Here is a 15,344-nt window from a genome sequence, read left to right on the forward strand (position 1 = left end):
GTGGAGTTTGTTCTTGTGGTGGCAGTAGTGATGGCATCAAGGTACAGCAGTATCATCGGTGTTGTCCAGGATCTAGGGACCAGCTCGGGGGGCCGTGGCATCTAAACCAAGCTGTTCTCCAGGCATGACTGGTCACTCACAGCCTGTGAGTTCCCTAATAGCCTTCCATTCATTTCCTTTTCTGTTTAAGTAAGCTGCTGTTGGATGCTGTTGTTGCAACCAGTAATCTGACTGGCCTCTTCTCATCTGAGCTCTCTCCTTTGCCTCTCCTAGTGTTGGGTCAGGGAGGTGTTAGTTCCAACTTTAGTTAGCTCTTTTATGATCATCCTTGCAAAGAAGCAGCTTTAAGAAGTACTGAATGCAACACGGGTCATCCACAACATCCCCTTTATTGATATTAATCACAGTTATGAGGTCTTGTCCATCAGTAAGCACAATTTGCATTATGTAGAACTACATACAAAGACATAAGAATAAAACATACATACACCAACCACCACACCAGTTAATCTCAACCAATCAAACCTCTGAATGTGTCTTCAATTTTGATCATCAGTGCTTTGGAAGAACATACATAGACCCAGCCCAAGGTTGGCCTTTGGGGTCTGAGAGCATTCACAGAGCAGGAGATTCAGCCTTGGAAGCAACTGAATGTGTAAACTCTGAGAGCAGACACTGACAATGCAATGCCTGCATACCTGGCTCCTGGGCTACCTGCCTTCTTAGCAGAGCCCACTCAAAGTCTTACGTGTTCCTCTAACCAATGAGGACAGCAGGCCTTATCTGTGTTTGAAGTGGACAGGTCAGTGTTACCCCTGTTGGAGAAGCTATGTAAGAAGGAGTAGGCTGGCTTTTGGTCTAGTTTGACTCATTCTTTATAGGAACATTTCAGAATGATGAGTTGGCTAAAATTTACTTTAGAGGGGAAATGTAAAATTACCTCTTCTTTTCCCATCCCCTTCTTCCTTTCCCATCCTTGCCTCTGGCAAGGCCTGTTGCAGCTCAAGAGTTTTTGGTCAGATTACAAGTTACCAAATGGTCAACAGGGAAGGACCCACTGCAGATTCCAAAAGTCTTTCATTCACTTGAGTTAACTGAAATGGCTCCTTCTTTGAGTAAGTGAAGAGTTTGAGTTCTAGCAGTTTGCTGGTGTCTCCAAGTCTCTTAGAAAAATGATGGCTATAAACTTATCAAAATAAATGACTAAGAAATTTGGAAAGCGTGACAAATGGCCTTGTTCCTGGAATCCATTGACGGCAGAGGCCTCAGATCAAACCCACACTCTGTCTGTCTTCTTTCCACAGGGCTCACTGTGAGTTCACAGTTGTCCTCATCCCCTTTCCTTCAAGAATGTCAATCTTTGCCAAAAAAAAAAAAAAAAAAAAAAGCCAGACTAGCCAGTTTCTTTCCCTTTGTCTGTGTCTCCCTCCCACGTAGTATCTCCCTGGGGGGAGGTAGAGGAAGGCGTGCTCCTCTCTGGGCTGGCTTGGCCTTGGAAGGTAGCTTGCTATCTTTATGATGCTCCAGTTCCAGCATTCTAGATGGATCAAGGCTCAGCAGTGATGAAGCAGGAGGGGCGGACGAGAGGTGTGCTGGCCACTGTGCCCTGAGTCACTAGGCCACCAAAATGCTTAGGAGATAGAAGGTAGCTCGCTTCTATAGGTGACCTTGAGGAGTTGGGAGGGAGATAGAAGTTCCCAAAGCAGAGATTTCCCTGATCTGGAGTTCCTTGATAATCCCACTGAAGAGAGAGTCCATTCAGTGGCCAAAACAAAGAATCTGTATTTCCATGACACCTTAAAATTTCCCATTAAATCAAAAATCTCCCTCAAAGTAAAAATGGTTCTATTATAATCAGAGTCAATCAGGATAATGAGATGAAGAAGACAGAAAGGAAAAAAAGTTTTAATGTGAAGAAAGAGGCTTGTGGTACCATAGAAGCCAACCACTGCTGTTTCCTTGTATGGCCTTTCCTGGGGTCCGAAGCGTCTCAGCCCTAGCCCAGGCCAACGTCCAGTGACATCATCACTACAAATCCCAGGATGGAGGCCCAGGATGCCAGTTTCCCATTACCACTGGAAGAGAAGGACAGGGAGAAAAATCAGACCTTAACGCTCCCTGAGGCCACAGCTAGGCTGAAGGCATCCTCTGCAATGTCCAATTCCAAGAGAAATCACACTACCATTAATAATGGTAACATTTACTGGGGCTTACCATGTGCCAGGCAAACTAATGAACTCATGGAACCCCAAAGAGTAACCTCATGAGGTGTCATAATTATCCTCATTTTACTGGTGGGGAAACTGAGGCAAAGAGCAGTCACTTGCCCAAGGTCACCTATGATGGTTCTGTCATCCATGTGTGAGTAACAGAGGGGTGATAATTTCTTAAAGATATTATTTAATCTGGCCTTGTAAACTAGCTTCAAAATTATTCTTCTATAAAAAACAAAATAGGCTGGGAGCAGTGGCTCAAGCCTGTAATCCCAGCACTTTGAGAGGTCGAGGCAGGCAGATCACCTGAGGTCAGGAGTTTGAGACCAGTCTGGCCAACATGGTGAAACCCTGTCTCTACTAAAAATACAAAAATTAGCTGGGCGTAGTGGTGGTTGCCTGTCGTCCCAGCTACTTGGGAGGCTGAGGCAGGAGAATCATTTGAACCTGGTAGGCAGAGGTTGCAGTGAGCCGAGATCACACCACTGCACTCCAGCCTGGGTGACAGAGAAAGACTCCGCCTAAGAAAAAAAAAAGAAAAAGAAAGAAAAACAAAACAAAACAAAACAACAACAAAAAGAAACAAAGCAAACCCTTACTCCCACCTCCTGACACCCGGTCTATAGCTAGCCAGTGAAGACATGCATGTATCACCTTGAATGACATTTTAGAGCTCACCTCTCCCCTCATTCCAGCCCCAGAGAATCGAGAGAGACGATGAGAGAGAATATACAAAAATAATAGTCTACTGAATCAAGGGACAGGGGGCAGGTGCATATGCCACTGCCTGGTGTCACCTCATTTCTTGACCCACCTGCCCTTTGCTTCTTTTCTTTCAGTTTCAGGCAGCACAGTTGAGGAGGGAGTGGGGACGATCTTGAGAAGGCAGAAAGGGGAGGGAATAAGGAAAGGAAAGGCAAATGAAGAAAGAGCATATCCCAAGGCTGGGGTCCCAGCCAGGACTGGGACAGGGACAGACAGGAAGGGAAAGTTCTCCAACCTGATCTGGGCTTCGGGGATAATGTCGTCCATGACCACGTAGACCATGGCACCGGCAGCAAAGGCCAGAGCATAGGGCAGGATGGGCTCAGCCAGCACCACGGCAAAGGCACCAAAGACCCCGGCCAGGGGCTCCACCATGCCGCTCAGCTGCCCGTACCTAAGGAGAGAACAGAGACATTTACCACTGCAGGGGGAGGCAAGCAGATGCTCCACGTGCCCAGGCTGTTGGCTCAACCCTAGCACACGGATGCATGTCATTCTATGTCATATCTGAGCATGGCAGTGCAAAAGCACATCACTGTTTTGTTGAAAGAAGCCCACATGGAGATTGCTGAGGACCTGATATCAGACATGACCTTGCCCTCACTCACCAGAAAGCTCTCCAGGTGGAGAAGCCTGCCCCTCGCAAGGGAAGGCTGACAGCCAGGCCCTCAGGGAAATTCTGGATCCCGATTCCAATGGCCAAATTCCTGAAAAACCAAGACAGCACATGAAGGCTGTTGTCTGGAACATGTGCCCATACAATGGGAGTCCCTGGCCGAGGCCCAGACCTCCTTGGGTGCTAGGAAGCCAGCAGGAGACCTGTGACCTGCAGTAGGAGAGGAAGGAGAAAGGTCAGGACGTGTGTAGGTGAAGAGCAGGGGCCGCACGAGGGAGTGACGTAAGCCCTCTGCCCATCAAGCTGTCCTGGATCCTGAGCAGGTTCTGTCCTTACAGTGCTTTGCTATAGCACAGAACACACTGGCTGGCTCTCGGGGTGCCCTGAGTTCTGCCACACGGCTGTATAACTTTGCACTTTTCATTTTACTTTCTACACCTCTGTTTCTTTCGCTTTTTTTTGAGATGGAGTCTCTGGAGACTCCAGGCTGGAGTGCAGTGGCATGATCTTGGCTCACTGCAACCTCCACCTCCCGGGTTCAAGTGATTTCCAGCTAATTTTTGTATTTTTAGTAGAGATGGGGTTCTACCATGTCGGCCAGGCTGGTCTCGAACTCCTGACCTCAAGTGATCTTCCTGCCTTGGCCTCCCAAAGTGCTGGGATTATGGGCGTGAGCCACGGCACCCAGCCTACACCTCCGTTTCTTATATACAATTTGGGGACAACAATATCTACCATAAAGGATTGCTGAGTGACCCAATGACCCAATAATGCCTATCACATCCTAGCATAGAGAGGTGCTCAATACATTTTGGTTTCTATTCCGTTACAGCATGGAAATGGGTATATCACATTTTATCCAGAAGCAACTTCAGAAATGAGACAAGGAAGTGCAACTGCCGGCGCTGATGGTGCCGCAGATCTGGCTCTGGGCTCAGCTTCTCCATGGGCTCTGCAGCTCTGGCACCATCGCTGCATTTCTCTGGGCCCCAGTGGTGCTCACAGTGATCTTCTCACCTCCTGCCTCTGCAGGACAGCGAGGGGCTGTACTGATAGATGTCTGTCTTTGAGAACCTGCTTTCTGCACAAACCAGGCATTGGAGTGTGAAAGGAGGGAGAAGCAAAATGGGATGCGTACAGATGCAATCTGTGGCCGCGTGCCTGGCCTCAGGGGGCTTAGTATTTAGCCATGGAGACAGCACAGCCATGGACATGAAGAACCCTCACTGTGGATGCTGCAAACTACAGCAAATCAGCCAAAAATCAACTTGCACTGGAAGCAGAGGCATGATCGGAGGGAAATGGGGTCAGTCCGAGTGCCTTAGGAAGGCCCTTTTGCATATGAGACTCTACCTTGGTCGGACAGGTCCAAGGAGCAGCCCCTCCACGAAGGGTCATCTGATCCACAAAGATCTAAAGGGCATGAGAAGAGGGTGCCACTCGGCAAGCAATGCTGGTGTGTGGCCCAGGGAGTTGTGGGTAGGGACAGAGAAGGGAAACTCCACCATCACTGACTTTCTGGTCAACTGGCTCATGTCCATCCATCTTGCTGCCAACAGGAATCCACCCATTGCTGCAAGGGAGTGTTGTAGACTGGAAGCTGGGCCCCCTGCCTATGGCCTGCCCCAGGCTCCCAGGACTGGGACACACTCGTGGCCCTGAAGATCCTGTCGGGCCTGATCCGGCTGTGGCCCGAGTTCTAGCCTCCAGCAAAGAACACCAAGGCGAATCCCCAGTTTAGCATCTGACCTCCATTTTGTTTCAGGGCTTGGCCTTCACCCCGTTTTTACCTTTATCGTCCCAACTCCTGCACATGTTTCATCAAGGTTTGTAGTTCCAGATACCTCAGGAAGAAGTAGCCCGCACCTCGAGTCTGCCAGTCAAGTAGACTTAGGAAAAGAGCCGCCCTAACACAGTCTCACACCTGTCACCACTTAGCTCACATGTGGTTCATAAAATTAATACCCGTCCCATCACTTTTTGACCAGATCACAATGAGCCCCTCAGCATCTACCCATCAGCTTAAAATCTGCCCCCTGTGTGTAACAGCGTTGAGAGCCACTGGCCTAAGCCGACATCAGAGGAGGTGAGGATGAGGAAAGCAGTCAAGCTCACCTCCCTCCCAGGAACCCCTACCCTACTATCCCAATTCCCAACACAGGCTGGGAGCCGAGGACACCTGTGGCCACTACTGAATACATCAGGAGCCTGTAGCCAGGGTGCTTACTGTATACCAGATCTGATTTAGAGAGCTCTGGAGGAGATCCGGAGCAACAGACGACAGGAGTAGCCAAACAGGTGGTATTCAGGGATGTGGCTACGTAACAGAAGTGATGGAGAATAGTGAGCACCCCGTGGCAGGGATGGTCCCCCTCGGGTGGGGTGGGGGGAATGAGCCCTGAGCTGATGTAGGAGCCGCGGAGCCTAGACTGGCTGGGGGGTGGAAAACTATGAAGAGGGACAAATGCAGCCTCCCCAGGGGGCATCTGAAAAGTGATGGCATCTTAAAAATGATCAGTTCCTTAATTAAGGAAATATTATGGTCTCTTGGGGCTGTCAGAGCCCTTGAAACTGTCTCTCCAACCTGCAGTCAGGACTGTTCATGAAGTGGAGTGGATAGACAAGAAGACACCCAACCACACCAGCCCAGGACAGGTCCACAAAAGCTGCATCACTCAGCGTTTCCCACGAGCCTACCCAAATCCCTGTCTATGTTACCCAAGTTTGTGCTCTCCTTTGACTCCTTAGAGAAGGGCTCAGACATGCTTCAACTTCATCCCTTGATCTAGCAGGCAGCAAACTTTTTCTGTCATGGGCCAGATAGTAAATATTTTAGGTTTTGCAGTCCACTGAGTCTCTGTTGCAACCACTCAACTCTGCCATTGCAGGTGCAAAAGCGGCTACGGACAATATATAAACCATTGAGTATGGCTGTGTTCCAATAAAACTTTATCTACACAAACAAGTGGGGGGCCAGATTTGGCCCATGGGCTGTAGTCTGCTGACCCCTGCCCTAATAGCTCAGTGGCTGCAGAAAGATCTGACAAGATGAAACCACAGACCCTGGGCACTGCAGACCCTATCTCTTCTTACGTTCTCATGGCCATGCATGTGGCAGTTGAAGTTTGGGCTTTGCAGTCTGACTTCTTCTGTCCAAATCCCAGGTCTGTGCTTTGTTAGCTGTGCTACTTTCCATTTCTCCAACTGTAGAATTTGAAGAACAATAATACCCACCCTCACTTCATAGCATTGCTGATATGATTACCTGGGATGGTCCCTCTCAAGCCCTCAGCACATGGGAGCTGGTATGCAGTAAGCACCTAATCAATGCCTGTCCTGGGGTGGGGGTGAGTGTTATCACTGAGGTTGCAGTGTGAAATGACAGAGACAGGGACTTAAGGCTTTTCCAAGAACTCATGGGTCCTCTTGCCAAGACAGACTAAGATTTTCCACCCTGAAGCCAAAACTCATTCCTCCGCAAAGCTCTGCTTCAAAGAGACCTGGGCTTGGCTGTTTTGCTTATGGCTCATCTGAGCTTGAATTCCCACCGGCACTCATTCATTTGGTCTTGTTGACACGTCTGTGAGATTTTTACATCACTTGTAAGATTTTGGCGAGAACCACTGTGCAACCTGAAGGCATTTCAGATACTGTGTTCCTGTATACTGGTTGGTCTGTTTGGGTTGTACAGAAACTCCCAGGAGATGTGGACTCTTGCTTCTCCTGGGCTGGCATCCTTCCTCCTATCACCTCCAGATGCCCCTGAGCCCCAGTAGATGCCTGGAGGCCTGGAGGCTGGACGCTTACCTGGACACAGAGCAGGGGAGAGCTGCTGGAAGGGAGTAGGGGGCATTCTGATGAGCCTGGGCTTGACTCTTCTGTTGCGTGCTTTTTTTTTTTTTTTTTTTTTTTTTTTGAGATGGAGTCTCACTCTGTCTTCTAGGCTGGAGTGCACTGGCACAACCTCAGCTCATTGCAGCCTCCATCTCTGGGGTTCAAGCGATTCTCCTGCTTCAGTCTCCCGAGTAGCTGGGATTACAAGCATGCACCACCACACTCCCCTAAATTTTTTTTTGTATTTTTAGTAGAGACAGGGTGTCAGAATGTTGGCCAGGCTGGTTTCAAACTCCTGACCTCAGATGATCCACCTGCCTCAGCCTTGAAAAGTGCTGGGATTACAGGTATGGGCCACGGCACCCATTTTTTGTTTGTTTGTTTGTTTGTTTGTTTGTTTTGGTTTTTCTTTTTTCTTTTCTTTCCTTTTTTTTTTTTTTTTTTTTTTGAGATGGAGTCTGGCTGTGTCACCCAGGCTGGAGTACAGTGGCATGATCTCAGCTCACTGCAACCTCTGCCTCCTGGGTTCAAGTGATTCTATTACAGGCACCCACCACCACTCCCAGCCAATTTTTGTATTTTTAGTAGAGATGGGGTTTCACCATGTCAGCCAGGCTGCTCTCGAACTCCTGACCTCAGGTGATTTGCTCGACTCGGCCTCCCAAAGTGCAGGATTACAGGTGTGAGTCACCTCACCCGGCCTGCTGGAAAGCTCCATTGGATAATTGAGCCCTGGGGGTCACCTCTCAAGATTTTGTCCTGGGCAGCTGGGGGCAGTTTGACACTTCCCTGAGAAGTGCTTCTAGGAGGTGAGGCCCTGGGCAGGAAGTCAACTGTAGCTTACATATCCTCCACATAGTCTTGATCTGTCCTAGTTCAACAGGAGAGAAGGATTTGGAGAAATTAGACAGGAGGAAAAAGGAAATCTAGCTAGAGATGTTTAGGAGAAAGGTGTTATTCTGGTCCCTTGTGTTTACAATGTGTGTGTGTGGGGAAGGGTGGGGTGTAGGGACTGAGCGGGTGGCCCTGCTTAGCCATCGTGCTTTTCCTTATTTTCTGGGTCCCTAACATGTCGTCCTAGCTAGTCTATAGGGGCAGGACGAAAGGGTCAGGAGTTCTCTTCCTCACCTTGAAAGGTCCTAGGCTCCCCTCTTCTGCTGCTCCGCCAGGGAGCGTGATGGGTGCCGCTTCAGGCATTGGGTACAGGATCAGAGTTAATGGCCTTACTTCTTCCCTCCGGGGCCCCGGGCCTAGGACTCGAAAGCTAGCGTTGGAAGACACTGTTGAGCCCTGCTTCAGTTACAGGATACTGACAAGCATGTTCTAACCAGCCCTGGGCAGAAATACGGCCCGTTCTCGCGGCTTCTGCTACCAGTCTCATGTGCAAGCTGACCCTGAGCTCCTATCCCAGGAGTTGGGGGCCTGCAAAGGGATTTCTGTTGAGGACAAATTCTTAAGGACAAATTCTTGCCAATGTTTCATAAGCCCCTGCCCCGCCTTCCCAGACAGACCCTTGCAGGGGGGCCCCTTCCCTGCAACTTTGTACAGTATGTCCTTGTGGCCCTCAAAATGGTTGAGCGAATACAACCAGCTTCCTTGGCCTTTCGCAAAACCCAAGTGCAAGGTTTCTTTCCAATGAGGAAGGCCAAGGCTTGTGTTTTCTTGGCCTTTGCCGGGCACTTGGTGACTGGCTGTCAGTCCACTGCCATTGCCTGCACCTAATATTCATTCACAGGCAGGCACACGAATGTAGCCACAGAGTGGCCAGCCCAATGTCACTGGCAAGTCAGAGGTGGGGCTCCCCGTCCAAAGTCCTCACCGTGACACAGCGCTGACTGCAGTCATCGCCCGGCGGGCTACGGAGAGCCTCCTCCACATCCTGTCTAGGAGCCACCGTCCTGATAAGCAGCACAGAAACCCCATTCTTCCATCCCTGGCAAACCTCGTTACCTCTGCCTTGCCCCAGCCCTGGCACGGGGCTGCCAGCCCAAATAGCTGCCACGCCCTCTGGATCCTGCCAAGCCTTTCTCAGCAGGGCATTGCATTGCTGGGCAGTCACAGAGTCCCTCCTGACACTCCTGGGCTCCTTTGCTCCCCAGCAGGGACTGGCACCACAGCGTCTCTGCCTTTCCTACCTGTCATGCACAATACTGTTTAATTGGGCTCTCCTCCACACACACACGTGTATGCACAGGCCCATCCATGTTCCCTCGCCCTGCTGCATGTTGGGCATCTGTCAGAGGCCCACTGGTGGGGGTGACCCAGTGGAGGGCACAGTCCCTTCCAGCCTTCTCCTCTTCTTCAATCACCTGCGTCAGCTCCAGAATGGGATTTGAATCCATAGCTCTCAGACCTGAAGACACATGCCAGTCACAGGGAGCACCGGCAAATGCCGATGCCTGGGCCCCACCCTGGAGATCTTGGTTTATTGCCGTGGCGTTGGGCCCCGTGTGTGCAAATTTTAAGAGTGTGCAATGGCGTTGAGAGCCACTGGCCTAAGCAGGTGTCAGAGGAGATGAGAATGAGGATGGAGGCCACACCCACCTCCCTCCCAGGAGCCCCTTCCCTGCTATCCCAATTCCCAACACAGTTTGGGAGCCGAGAACACCTGTGACCACTACTGAATGGATCAGGAGTCTGCAACCGGGGTGCCTACTATATACAAGATCTGATCTGGGGAGCTCTGGAGGAGATCTGGAGCAACCGAGGGCAGAAGTAGCAAAGCAGGTAGTATTTAGGGATATGGATGCGTAACAGAAGTGACAGAGAATAATGAGGACCCCGTGGCAGGGATGGTCTCTCGGTGGTAGGGGGTGAGACCTGAGCTGACTTAGGAGCCGTAGGGCCTAGACTGGCTGGGGGGTGGGAAACTGTGAAGAGGAACAAGGGCAACCTCCCAGGGGGAGCTGGTGGTGTGGAGGATGCCCCAGGTTCACCAGCTCCCCTCCTGCGGCCCTGCTGTGCATTCCTGCAAAGCCTCCAGTCTAACTCAACACTCTGCACTGACCATCCTGGGCAGGTGGGGTTGGTGGGCCGTTCCCTCCCTCCTTTAAGCTCTGGGAAGGGAAAGCCCAGATAAGAGGTTTCCTTTCCAGGATGGGCCATGAAAATTCAAAACAGCATTCAAAAGCAACGGGGAAGATACAAACCCACGCCCTTCTGAAGACAGTGAAGCTGCTGTCTTGTGGGTTCCGTTCCTCCCCAGCAGCAGCACAAAGACACCATTACTGGTCTGGACCACGACACATTGATGGGAAGGAGAGGGAAGTGGGGATGAAGGGCTCTTTTAGAAAAAGAAACCACAAGCTGTCCCCTGACAAGCTCCCTTGTCCCTTCCGTGACAAGCCAAGTCCCATGGCAACTTGTCACCAGAGCCTGGCTGACAGCAACAAGGCAGAGACCTCTCAAGAAGGGCCAGGAGAGGGCCATCTGTGTGGAGAGTGGGACAGGAGAGGAGGGAGGGAGCGTGGAAAGGGAAGGAGAGGGAGGAGCAGGCAGGGAGGGTCGACAGGGCAGGGTGTCATTGGGGAGGAGGGGGGAGGATGACTCCTGGGGTTGGACTGTGCCAGCAAGGACAAGAGCAGCCCTGACAGGCCTCTCCCAGGGAGGAACCCAGGGTCTGTCTGCGGCGGCTGCCTCACGGAGGCAGGGTTTGCCTCGGAGCACCAGACTTCTCTTTTCCTTTTCCTTAGGAATCAGAATTTGCTAGGAAGGGGCAGAACCAGAGAAACACCAGGAAGGGGGTTCCCATCCAGCATTGGGGGAATCAGGGTTTATTTTAAAAGTTCATTTCCTATTATATTTTTATTATTATTATTTTTTAAAACATCGAAGGCCAGGCATGGTGGCTCATACCTGTAATCCCAGCACTCTGGGAGGCTGAGGCAGGAGGATTGCTTGAGGCCAGGAGTTTGACCAGCCTGGGCAATATAGCAAGACCCTGTCTGTATATAATAAATAAAAACCAAAAAGAAAAATGAAGAACAACAAAGAACAGAATTATCAGGCGTATTTCAAAATCATTCCTGAAATAAATAAATAAATAGGCCAGGCACAGTGGCTCATGCCTGTAATCCCAACACTTTGGAGGCAGAGCCAGGCAGATCATGAGGTCAGGAGTTCAAGACCAGCCTGGTCAACATGGTGAAACTCTGTCTTTACTAAAGATACAAAAATTAGCCAGGCATGGTGGTGGGTGCCTGTAATCCCAGCTACTAAGGAGGCTGAGGCATGAGAATCACTTGAACCCGGGAGGCAGAGGTTACAGTGAGCCGAGACTGCGCCACCGCACTCCAGCCTGGGCAACAGAGTGAGATTCCAACTCAAAACAAACAAACAAACAAAAAATAAATAAAAATAAACATCAAGGAGGAGCAGAGATGGAAGAGAGAATGGCAAGAAGGAAGATAACAAAAGATCACTTCTCCGACTTTGGGCAGGAGTGAGTAGCAATGGTTTACCTCATTAGAATGTGCAGGCCAATATGTTAAGAAGTCAGAATTCCCTGAATACAGTGTCCCTTTTGGGACAGAAACTAGTGTGCCCAACCATTTCGGTTCACCAGGGACTCCGGGGTTTCCCAGGATGCAGGACTTTCGGGGCTAAACGTGGGACAGTCCCTGGATAACTGATGTGAGTTGGTCACCCTCAGAAGTACTCACAAACAGGGTCGGTGGCAGGGGCAAGCGAGGGTAAGAATTTTAATTTTTCACAGGGGATATATACAGAATCCTAGAAGCTAAGCAGAGGTTTGAAAAAGTAAAAAGCCCTACCTAACACTTGCAATGGTCTAATGCAAATGTTGACCACTTTTAGCCCGTTGGATCGACTTCTCTCTAGACAGCCAGCTTCCCTGAAACCCTCACCAGCCCCATTGATGCTGGGTTGGTCCTTGTGGGTGCTGTCTCCAGCCCAGCCTTGAGTGACATCCAGGAGCTGGGCAGGCACGGCAGAAGCAGAAGAGATGGCCTCCCTGCAGGGACAGCAGCAGACACTTTGCTTTCCTGGGTAGGGACATAAGCAATTCAGGCTGCTTAGGAAGCCCCCAGAGGTGACCTGTGAGGAAGTGGGGAAGGCCCTGGGCCCGAGCACAAATAATGACTCCTAGAAGATGGAGGGGGCTGGGCCCACAAGGGATGCCAAGGAGGTGCAGGCGGAGAAAGGTGCCCATTCATGGGCTTGGCATCTCCATGGGCTGGATGCAGGGGCAGAGGTGGACAGCCTGAGGTACTTTTCCAGAGGTCTCTCTCATCCCTTGCTCTTCCAACCTGGTAGAGGCTGAAGGCTGATGACCAGGGTCCCATCAGGGTGCTGGGTAAGAAGGGCTTCCCCTCCTCCTATCTTCAGAGACCACTAATCCCAGTGGGCAACAGGAAGAAAGGCATCCCCAGCGGGCAGTTGTTTCTGCTTTTTCTTAGAGGCCTGACCCTGATTCGCCCCAGGGGCTAGGTCTCATCTCCTGCATCCTCCTCCTACTCAGTGACCCCCTACCCATCACCCACGTTAAAAGTTAGGGCCCTTGGAGGTCGCCTGGCTCAATGCCTGGAATGTTAAGCTTGTTAAGGTAGAAAAAGGAAATGCAGACAAGTTCAATGCCTTTGGAGGCCCTGTGAAGTGTAGTGCCAGTCAAACATGCCAGTCAAACACATCTGGGTGGGACCCCAGGTGCACAGGTAGGACCCGGCACAAGTTCTAGATTACTCAGCCCTTCCTTTAACTGAAAAATGGGCATAAAGCTTCCCCCACTGACAGGGCTCTTGTGTGGATGGCAAATGATCCCTGTGAAGTGCCAGGCTCATCTCGGAGACCAGAGTGATGCTCTTTAAATAGCAGCCACTGTTAAAACTGCCCGAGGCTGCTGAATGAGGCGACGATGAGCTGGGCACTGAAACCTCCTATTCCCCCCAGCCTGGTGACCTCCTAGCCTCACACCAATTTCTTCTACAATGTGTGCACCTCGGCTTTCTCAATTATATGACCTCCTGGGCAGAACCATGTCCTACAGTGGCAACTTGGTCACTTGGGAGCCCCTTCTCAGGAGTCACTCCAGAATCAACCACTAAGCCCTGGCCATGTGCAAGAGCTCATGCCACATATGAAGAAAGATGTTTGGAAGGGCCCCGTCTTCAAGGAACTTACAATGTTAGGCAGGGCAAAAGACCTGCCTGCAAATGACTCCAACATAGCTTGCTTCCTTAGCGAATAGGTGGACGACAAAAACTGCTCAGACTGAGTGTGGAGAACACCTAATCTCATGCATCTCATTTGAGAATTTCTAGCCTCAGTGGAGTGCAGGCTTCTAGGGAACGTAGCTATGGCACGACAGACTTGGGGCTCAGCAACCACTTTTGAGAACCACCAGGCCTCAGCTCCCTTAGTCCAAAGCCAGCGGTCACTCTCAAAGCTCACTGTTGCACAGTTCCGGGGTACTTTTCACCTCGTGTTCTCTGAGCATGGCGCCCCCTGGAGTTGTGCAGTGGGACTCGCCTCCTTGAGCACAGATTGCTGCTCAGCCTGGGGTGTAGCTGTGGGGTTCCAGGTGCATGCCCTCAGGAGAGGTCGTGGAGAGAGTCATGGGTTTCTCTGAGAATTGGCGCGCAAAGGGACGGCAACCTGCAGCCTTGCTCTCCAGGCTATACTCCCTGGCCGGCTGATTATGAAAGGAGAATGGCGTATCCCTGACAAGCCCTGCTTCACCCCGGCTTTCAGATCCTCCCATGTGCGATGAGCGTGTGTGTTCTTGCGTGGCAGGCTCTTACATACTGTTTTGATTGTTATCGTCTTGCTGTGAAAGGCCTGATTGTTCAGGCCTGGAGATGACATCACCGGCTTCCCACTTGGGCAGCCTGTCGAGGTGTTTGATGAGCCTGCAGGTGGGAAGGGGCTGGGTGCTCCCCGCAGGGCTGCCCGGCCCTACCTGCTCAGAGGAGCTGGCTTAGCACGCAAGGGATCTTCCCCTACCCTCTTGGTGCAGTTCTCGGAACCTTCTTGGTGCAGGCTGGCGAGATGAGATGGCCCATCCAGTCTGCCGCCTTCCTTCAAGGGGGTGAGGAAGCGCCCAAGGAAGTCAGCTGGAAGGCAGGGTGGTGGCTGAGGGTGATTCGGGCCACCACTGTGCACTTCTCCTTGCAGAAGTGTAGAGAAACCACCCAGATTTCTATGGGATCTCTGACCCCCAGAGGAATGCTCTGAAGATCTTCACCTGCTAAGTGTCCTAGCAAAGCAAACCAGTCCTATGCACTGGCCAAGTATGAGGCTGCCTCATACAGTGTGGTGAGGGCACATATCTGAGAGCAATGTGCCTCTGTAGCCATCCAAAGACACACCCTAGACTGGGCACAGTGGTTCGCACCTGTAATCCCAGCAACTCAGGAGATGGGTGGGAGGACTGCCTGAGTCTAGGAGGTTGACGCTGTAGTACTATGAGGGAGCCGCGGCACTCTAGCCTGGCCTGGCCAACAGAGGGAGGCCTTTTTTAAGAAAGAAAAGAAAGGAAAGAAAGGGAGAAAGAAAAGAGGAAAGAAAGAAAGAAAGAGAGAGAGAGGAAAGGAGGGAGGGGGGAGGGAGGGAGTGGGGGAGGGAAAAGAAAAGGAAAAGAAAGGAAGGAAAGGAAAAGAAAGAAAAGAAAAGGAAAAGGAAGGAAAGGAAAAGAAAGAAGGAAGGAAGGAGGGAAGAAAGAAAGAAAGAAAGAAAGAAAGAGAAAGAGAAAAAGAAAGAGAAGGAGGGAGGGAAAAGAAAAGAAAAAGGAAAGAAAGGAAGGAAAAGAAAAGAAAAGAAAATGAAGGAAGGAGGGAAGAAAGAAGAAAGAGAGAAAGAAAGAGAAAGAAAGAAAGGAAGGAAGAAAGGGAAAGAAAGAAAGGGGAAGGAAGGAAGGAAGGAAGGAAGGAAGGAAGGAAGGAAGGAAGGAAGGAAGGAAG

The 15,344-nt window shown here is 50.8% G+C and overlaps 1 protein-coding gene across 6 annotated transcripts in view; it reads right to left on the reverse strand.

The window, feature by feature from the left end:
* Positions 1-372: 372 nt before the first annotated feature.
* Positions 373-15,344, reverse strand: part of SLC39A11 (solute carrier family 39 member 11) — a 465,983-nt gene continuing 451,011 nt past the window's right edge. For all 6 annotated transcript variants that reach the window (XM_023211941.2, XM_023211936.3, XM_023211938.2 and 3 more), the window contains 3 exons: positions 3,587-3,685; positions 3,214-3,372; positions 373-2,075 (listed from right to left, as the gene is read on the reverse strand). In XM_023211941.2, the coding sequence (XP_023067709.2) occupies positions 1,997-2,075; positions 3,214-3,372; positions 3,587-3,685 (337 nt within the window). In that variant the 3' untranslated portion in view covers positions 373-1,996. The remainder of the gene's footprint in view (positions 2,076-3,213; positions 3,373-3,586; positions 3,686-15,344) is intronic.

Source organism: Piliocolobus tephrosceles, chromosome 16 (genome assembly GCF_002776525.5).
Source record: "Piliocolobus tephrosceles isolate RC106 chromosome 16, ASM277652v3, whole genome shotgun sequence".
Taxonomy (NCBI): Eukaryota; Metazoa; Chordata; class Mammalia; order Primates; family Cercopithecidae; genus Piliocolobus; species Piliocolobus tephrosceles.